The sequence below is a fragment of the Antrostomus carolinensis genome, unplaced genomic scaffold (genome assembly GCF_000700745.2).
Source record: "Antrostomus carolinensis isolate BGI_N321 unplaced genomic scaffold, ASM70074v2 scaffold17227, whole genome shotgun sequence".
NCBI classification, from domain to species: domain Eukaryota; kingdom Metazoa; phylum Chordata; class Aves; order Caprimulgiformes; family Caprimulgidae; genus Antrostomus; species Antrostomus carolinensis.
This window is the reverse complement of record NW_010329323.1, coordinates 1-8,751: the sequence shown is the minus strand read 5'-3', so window position 1 is coordinate 8,751 and position 8,751 is coordinate 1. Positions and strand designations below refer to the sequence as shown.

At 42.4% G+C, this 8,751-nt stretch overlaps 1 protein-coding gene across 1 annotated transcript; it reads right to left on the bottom strand.

The window, feature by feature from the left end:
• Positions 1-2,208: 2,208 nt before the first annotated feature.
• On the bottom strand, positions 2,209-4,192 carry PRSS23 (serine protease 23). Its single transcript, XM_010172502.2, has one exon. The coding sequence runs from the start codon at positions 4,183-4,185 to the stop codon at positions 3,067-3,069; it is 1,119 nt and encodes a 372-aa protein (XP_010170804.1). The 5' UTR covers positions 4,186-4,192; the 3' UTR covers positions 2,209-3,066.
• Between the last annotated feature and the right edge of the window lie 4,559 nt (positions 4,193-8,751).

Genomic DNA, 8,751 nt, shown 5'->3' with positions numbered 1-8,751 from the left:
AAACAGTAAAATTTCCTTTTCTTTCCAAAACCAATCTGGAATGTTTGCATAAGGTAGAAAGAGACTCTCCCACCCCTGAATACACTAAACTTGCTGCATACTTTTTTTAAAAAAAAACCAAACTTGCTCATGGTACTCAAACTCATTTGCCTTCTGCACAACTCCACTCTGCCAGTCACTTTGAGAGAATAAAAGATCTCAGCCTACAGTCCAGCAAAGCAGTTGAGAACACAGGACCAGTCGATGGGAAATATGTCCCATAAGGCTGGATTGATGTTATCAAGGCCATATGACAGCACATCCAGAAATCAGGAAAGGTGTATGGAGAGCAATTACCAAATCAAAAAGTAGAACATTTCTACACTCCAGTGTTCCTCAAAAAACTGTGGGTCTCGCTGTTGGCTTCAGAGGAACTTTTTTCTTACTGCATCAACTAAAAGAAAAAGAAGATGGAAATGATTTATGACCTTATACAAACTGGTTCAAATTCCTCCATAGTTCATCGACACTAAAGTTAATTTAAAAAAAAGTGACTCTTTAGTCTAATAGGTTATTTTCAGTTTTAACTAATCCAAGCTCATGACTGGTTCTGGAATCATAGACTCATAGAATGGTTTGGGTTGAAAGCAACCTTAAAGATCATCCAGTTCCAACCCCCTTTCCAAGACCAGGGACACCTTCCACTAGACCAGATTGCTCAAAGTCTCATCCAAGTGCAGCAATTATATGAAAGCTAAGATTGATTATTACTGTCCAAAGACACATTGTAATTAAGCTTATGGAAAAAAAAACCCAAAATAACCATCTATAACAGGTGGGAACAAAAGAAAACTGACACTGTCCAAAGACACATTGTAATTAAGCTTATAAAAAAAAAAAAAAATAACCATCTATAACAGGTGGGAACAAAGAAAACTGATGGAAAATAAACAGCATTGAGGATATTAACACATCTGTTCTGCATTTGAATGTCCTTCCAAATAAGTAACTGAAACGAGGCTGAAAGTGCAACCAAGTACAGTACAAATACAAGAATGTCTGCATTGAAATTCCATAACTTTTCTTTATTCACTGTGATACATTCAAAAAAAAGTGCTCCAGATAACAGCCATAAAGTAAAGAAAATTAAAATAAAAAGGCAGAAAAAGACCATCAGATACATATGGTGATTATTCATATTTCAAAGCATTAGTAACTGCTTGTATCTGAGTGCACCAAAAGCCCACAGGAGGGTCCATGTTTTTGTACACTGCACCTATAAAAATAATACTCATAGGCAGCTCTAGCAAAAAATGTTTTTCAGAACTAGAGCCAAAGCCATCACAAAGATAAAGCACCATCAGGCATACATTTACAAATGCCATAGTAATTAATAAGAGTGTAAGAAAGGTTTAGCTGAATTAATATTTTCCTTGTATAGCACAGGGAAGCTCCACTTCGACTCATCCCTTCCCAGCTCTGCCATTTCACATCAGGGACTTGCATTTGCCCCACAACACCAAGCACCATGGGCAACTTGGTAAGCTTCAGGAGACAGCAAGAGATGGAAGGAAGAGAAGCTGCAACTGGAGGCAGTGTCTATCCTCCTATTTAAAAAAGGAATATTGGCATAACCATGTCAATACAGTGGCACAATCCACCTGAGAAACGCTGTTTGTACAGACTACATTGACTTCCCAATGCTGTTTGCTGAGCTACAAGTATTTAGCTGCACTGATTTTACCTATAATAGACAGTTGTTTTCAACTCTCATTCTGCTATAGTAAAAGTGTAACTCACTGATACCTATAAAAGACAGCAGAGCATCACTTTATAGCAAACCCAGATTACATCCTATAATGTGGCTCTATTCCAGATGCAGAACTACTGAACTGTGCATTTGCCAAGAATTATTTGTAACTCAACAATTTGATGGGGAGGAGGAGTCCCAAACAACAGAAGAAACAGAAGTCAAGATGTACAAATTACACTGTCAAAGGGATATATAATATATAAATCAAGGGTCCCACTGGTGTATTTTCAGGTAGAACAGCATGGATCTTCAATAAAAAAGGGGGAAAACTCAGTAGAACTCTTGCCCTGCTCTCCCCTTTACCTGCTTTGCAGGCAGCAATTCAGGTGGCCAGTAAGACCAAAGACAGGCTTCCCCTCTGAAAATCGGAGTTACTGACACGAGATTTTCTTTAAAAGATCTAAGTGGGTCATAACAGAAAACAAGTCTGTGTCCCCATACACTTTCTATCATAAGATATTCACAGGGACCCTGCTGGGTGTAAGGCTACGCCCCAGCTGCTATAAAGATTTCAGCCCATGTATGATTTGTGCTTCCCAAAGCAGGATGCAATGGCACTGCTCATATGACCAACATCATCTTCACAGTCAGGTCCTTGCAACATCAAGGTCTGTTTGCTCAAAAAGCATTTTTTTTAACTATGTTACTAATAAAGTCTCGAATCACTCCAGTCAAAAGAAGGTTAGAAGTGTTATGCAGTTATTTACCCTTCACGCTATTTGTGTGGCATTCATCTCCCACAGTGCATGCCCTGCCCTTTTCACACTCCCTTTCTGATGCGGGAACACAAAGCTCTAATGTTTGGGTTGCAAACACCATTAAATGCCCCCTCTTCAGCCCCCAACAGCATAGAAATATTTTCTTTTAAAAGTTCAGATCAAAGCTTTTCTACTAATCCTAGGATTTATTAAAACAAACATTGTAGGCATGAGATAGTCAACAGCGTCCCTTTTATAAGATTCTTTGGAGACGGTTCTGATTTTGTACTGTTTACTGATCCGCCCCTAATTAATCTTCAGTTGCTCAGCTGCAAATTCAGCAAGTCCACCTGCTCCTTCCCCACCCAGCAGACGTTCTTTTCTCCCCAGTTTTGAGCTGTAATGACAGCACCACACAGCCCCTGTCCTGAGAACAAGGTGGATTGTTTGAACAGCGATATATCACATCCCGATGTTACAAAATCGTATCGCACACATTTGCAGCAGAAGTCCAGCCTTTCCTCAGATGAGTAATTAAAACCAGTCATTAAGTGCTTTCAAGGAGTTTCACTGTCTTTATCCTTCCCTGCAGTCAAGGTAGTTGCCTTTGATCCAGTAACAGATCTGTGCGTATTTGAGGGGTGTGATGCGAACGGCTACATTGAAATCCTGTGGGGTGCCGTTCATGTCCACCCACTGATGGCCTGAAAATATCCCAATAATTTTACGCTCCCATTTGTGATTCTGCCTCTTCCACATCCTCACGTACACCCCAGATCCACTTGCACCCGGCTGGGCATCGCATTGCTGGTACAACAGGTCATACGTTTCATCTTTGACATCACAGAAACGGTAAACCAGGTTTCCTGGACGATCGTTGTCGTAGCCAGAGAAGTGAATCCTCCCTCCAGGCAAGTGTCTTGCTGGTGGGCTCACACCTATCTTCATAAACTTTCTTTTATGAGGCTTCTTCAGCTCCAGCAGGGCATAGTCATAATCCATGCCAATGTCATTGGCATTGCCTTTGATCCATCCTTTGGGGACATGTGTCCTTTTCACTCGGATCCACTGGAATTTCATTTTCTCAGGTATTGCTGAGTTGGTGATATTGGCCCCTTTGCTGCCATCTTTCAGTTTGGGCTTTAGGAATCCCACCCGCAGTTTCTGAGCTCCTTTGACATAACTCTTGCCGTCATGGATACAATGAGCAGCAGTAAGAACGTGCTTTTCAGCCACTAGCGTCCCTGTGCAACCTGTAGATAGCTTCACCGATGTGGAGAATGGGTAATTCAACAAGAAGTCTTTCCCAAAAATGCTAAACCTGCTGTCATAGCCATAAATTTGCCTCTTAGTTCGAGATTTGCCTTGAGACCCATCACCGCTGTTGCTCAGAATATATATGCCCACTTCAGTTTCAGTGAGGCTGCCATTGGCATACAAGGTTTCATAGGACAGGTAGTTCTTCACTTCTTCATAAGTTGGCAGCGGAGAACTTTTGTGGCACGTTGGGCCACAGGGAGATACCACTTCCAGTCTGGCTTCAGCATTAAACTGTGGTTTGTCCAAGTTAAGGGTAGACTGTGGCAGGATAACTGGAACTCTGTAAGATGGCCAAGTTGGCTTCCAGTGAGAACTGGAGGGCATCACATCCTTAGCAGCACACAAAAGGAGGATTAGAGTGGACAAGCCTGCCATTCTGAATGCTGGGCTGTGGAAAGCAAAAGGAAGTTCAGTTACTCACCCAAACATGCTGCAAGATTAATCTACCTTGCTCGTGTCTTGCTAACCAAGTATAAGATAATCAGTATAATATAAGGGTCAAGTGATTCGAAGGGAGCCAACTGTCATTAAGTTCTTCAGGCTTCTCAGCATTAAATTAATACCTTAACATGCATCTTAAAACAAGTGTCCCAGGTGAACACTGAAACACGGGGCATTTAACCCTTAGATGTGCTGGGCCACCAACTCCTAGTTGACATCAGTGGGAAGTTATGGTATTTGTCTTCACATGGTACAAAGAAAATTCAGACTCTGTAAATTCCTGCATTCAGAAACCACAGCTCCTGCAAAGAGCAAATGTGTGGTACTTCAGCTAGATTACAGCATCCTCTGAAAGCTCCCACCTACTCTCTGACTCTGCTGAGGTCCTTAAATCACCTCACACTGTTTGCTGTCTCAGAGAGAGCCATCAAGCTGATGGGAGGAACAGGGGGGCAGACAAAGAAGGTAACCTGAATGGGAGCTGGGTTGCAGAACATGATCGCACGGGAAACTCACTTCCCCTTGCAACTCACACCAGAGGAAGGTTTCTGCTCCACATAGCATTCGCTCTCCCCCAGGCTTATATGAGAAAGGGTGATATGATTAAATGAGGGCAGCTAATGAAGTAAGTTTACAATTCTTGAGGGAATTTTCAGTTAACCTACTGCCTTATTCCTTTATAAACTCAATTAATTAGAAATATAAACCAACCCCCTCAGAGCACAGGGAGGCAAATGGGACTGTAAATGTGTTTATGAACCACAGGCAGAGTGCCTCAAGCTGCAGAGAACAGAGTGCACTCGTACTGTGTCAAGAAAATGTGTAACTTTAGTTTATTTGAAAATTAGCCATCCAGCTGAATCGCTGCGGGAGGCATTGCGCCCTGGGCAGGAAGGCAGGCAGGATCTCCTTCATACAAAGATTATTCAAACAAAACTCCACAATTATGTTGAGCTTACACATATTTAAAACCCTGCTGAGGTTACACTGATCACAACTGCAGGATCATTCCTGAAATACCTCAAATGAGTAAACCAAAGCAAATCACGCACGAGATGACCACAGCTATCTAAGAATAAAAAAGCCTCTCCAATGCTTTTTGTAGGAATACTCCATCCCTAAGCTGCACCAAAAAAGACATCAGAAGCTACAGACTGCTAAAGTCCCAAGGTGTTCAACTCAAATATTGGGCCTGGATTCTTCCACTGTTGGTAGCATCCTCTTTGGGAATGGAAGCTGTAATTAAAGCACACAGTGTTCAAAGTATCAATTGACTCATGCAGGATATCAAAACATTTCCATTCCAAAAGACTAGATGTAGATGAACAAAGCTGATGCTACTGATGCCCACAAAGGCAGGTACTGACTCTTCCAGAAGTGACCAGTCATTCTGTTGGTAATTTTTTCATTAACAAACAGGATATCTTTGAAGGGATGCATTTTTTTTTCCCTAGAAGGGCTAAGCTCTATAGATTGTGTTTATATCTAACAGGCAAGTCATGGTGGAAAATACAGGCCATTTTAAACAGGAAGCAGAATAGCATAATTTTGCATGTCCCAAAATTGGAAAACACTTGTTTATGTATTCAAGGAAAACCATCAGCTGCTCTGGCTCCTTCCACTGTAGAGATTAATTTTTGATGTGACCGGGTTTTGCAAGCTATCAAATGAGATAGTCCCGCGTTGGTATAAGGATGGCCCAGGGAACCTGGGCTGTATATCAGATACACTTGTTGTATAACAGTGATTAGGAAAACATAGAAAAATAAGGTAACAGGGAGAAATGATATGACTCCAGCTCCATAAAGACAATATACACTAGCATGTCAACTGTTAACTGTCCTACTTGTGACAGTGAGGGCTGTACACAGAAACCTTTACTGGTCTCCCAGTTAGAAACTGCAAACAGACTAAATCACAGTTATGCTGTACATCAGGTAGCAGATCCCATTACTAAGAGTGCGTATTTATAAGCAGTCTGCTCTTAATCTGCTTCACACCACAGTTATTCCCACAAATTACATTTGAAGCTTTCCTGATAGATGGAATCTGTCTAAATTGCACCATTCATGCCACTTCTCGGATCTAAAAATCATTCATGTGAACTGAGACAATGCTGGCCTTTGGCTGGTTTATTTAGCTGGCAGGGGAAAATTAGAAGTGTCTTGTCAGTTGTTATTTGCACAAGCAGCAAGATTCCCTCGTGCCTGTCAGCACAGCAACCTGATGAAAGGACTGCATGTCCAACAGCTTCTCTGCTTCCTCCGAGAGCATCATTCAGGCTGAGGAGAGAAATTACCTTCCCCTCCAACCTGCCCTCCCTCATCTCCCTACCATCACCACTGCGGCAGAGCCAACACTTTCCAAGGCAGTTTTAGACAGCAGAGGGCAGCCGCCCTACGAAGAGAAAACGACAGGAGCTGGGACTCAAGTTGGTCCCCAAAAAAGGCTTCAGAAGATGGTATCCGTGTCTGTGCTGTGCTCTGTGAAGCGGTACTTACTCCATGTCTTAGAGCAAGCCTTCCCACACCGCGCCCCTGCTGCCTCGGTGCTCTGATCACACTGCAGATATGTAGGATAAAAAAGCTTTTTCATCAGTTACAGAGCTTTTCTATTATTTAAAATGTTATTAAAAAGTTGTGAGTTTATACCTGGCCATAGAAGCTAAACAGTGCTCACAAAACAAGGCATTTACTGAATTCTTTGTAATTATGTCTTATCTGGAGACATAACTGATACTAAATCAGTTTTGGGCTGCAATAAATAGAATAAACATGTCTTACTTAGAACAGCATGCCAAAGTAGCACTTCTGTGTAAATTCTTCCTCTTTAAAATATAAAATGGTTAAGCAGAAAAATGAAGGAATTTAAAAAGTAGTCTAAATTTAAAGAGAGACCTACCAGTTAGCCTCTTCTTTCCTTTTCCTTTCTCTTTTCCTTTTTGTTTAAAATTAAAAGCTGAAAAAAATAGGGTTAACACTCCCTATGTTCAGCTACTTAACTCAGGGGTGATGCTGAAAGATGTTCTCAAACAGAGCAAACTGGTAAGAAGGGAGAACTTCCCTGAACGGCTATCACAAACCGATACTGAATGAATTACGACGTGCTGCTCTACTGTAAGACCTCTCTTCTGTTTCTATTTAAACTGTGTCATAAACTCAATCCACCCTTTGACTCAGTACAAAGCCCTGCTCAGATATCCAGCCTAGGAACCCCCTAGAAAGCGGTTTGTACATAATCACACTTGTTAATGGCATTAAAATTGTTTAGAGAATGGAAACAGTGACAGCTACCCCGGGGCTTCCCACACCACTAAAACACTTTACAGACACATTTCCCTGCCTGCGATGGGCATTCACGCCTGGAGATGGATGTTGGTGAAAGAGAACTGCCTTGTTCAGGACAGACATGAATCATTTTCTAATAAGCAAGTAATTTTTCTGGAAGAGTTCACTACTTCAGGGGTGGCTCTTGTAATAGATGGTTAAATAACAATAAATCTTGGAACATACAGTGTGAAAGCCCATGAAGCAAACAGCCTCCATTACATTTTGAAATGAAGAAAGTTTTTCCACGGTGCTGGAAGCCAGAGTGATTAACATGGAAAAAAAAAAAAAAAGAAAGAAAACCAAGAGAGTAAGAGAAAAACCTGCCTCAAACCAAATTATAAAGGCGAACTAAGTCACTGTCGCTGTCATGCCAAAATACCTCAGCTGCTTTTCTTAGTCACAGAACTTATTAAAACATTGCAAAAAGAACTTAAGAATTAGAGAAGCCTCACTGCCACTAAAATCGAACATCCCTGTTAACCTGCCTGCGATGCTGCGGGAGGTGTGGGAGTTCCAATGCCTTATCCGCTGGGCTGAGGGCTGTAAGAAGAGATGTCTTGGAAAACCTGAAACCAACTTGGACACTGGCAGGCCAAGGGTGTCTGTTAACACATACAACGGGCACAGCAGGTATTTTGACATATGTGTCAGTGACACACACACAGAAGAAAGGGATCATATTATGTGTTTACCTCTTAGTCCAGTTCCTATAGAATAATTTTACTGCCTCCTTTCGCCCTCTTTCCTGTCCTCTTTCTCTCTCCCTGCATGTAAAGCAGCTTCGGTTTCGCAGTACAAGAGCAAAGTGTGTTACAGGCTGACAGCAATGGTCAACTTGGACAAAACAGCGAGCTGTAAGCAAGGACACGCATCCCCAGGGCCACCAAACCACCTGGGCGATGGGCAGCACCGGGGCAGGCAGGGTCACCGGTGGGACCTTACCGACCCCTGGGACCTCGCTGGGGACAGGAGGCAAAAAACAACCACTTCACCGAAGAGATCGTGCTGTACATCCCTGATAACCCCAAAACACTGACTGCTCCGTCCCGGTGATGGATCAAACTATAGGACCGCAGCGGCTCTGCCGGAGAGGAGCTACTTCTGATGCCTCCCGAGAGTGAAACGCAGCAAAGACGCATTTTTTTACCAGCTGTTTCCTCACCAGACGCCC

Coding starts and splice junctions, on each gene's coding strand:
- PRSS23 (XM_010172502.2), bottom strand. CDS start 4,185: ATGGCAGGCTTGTCCACTCTAATCCTCCTTTTGTGTGCTGCTAAGGAT.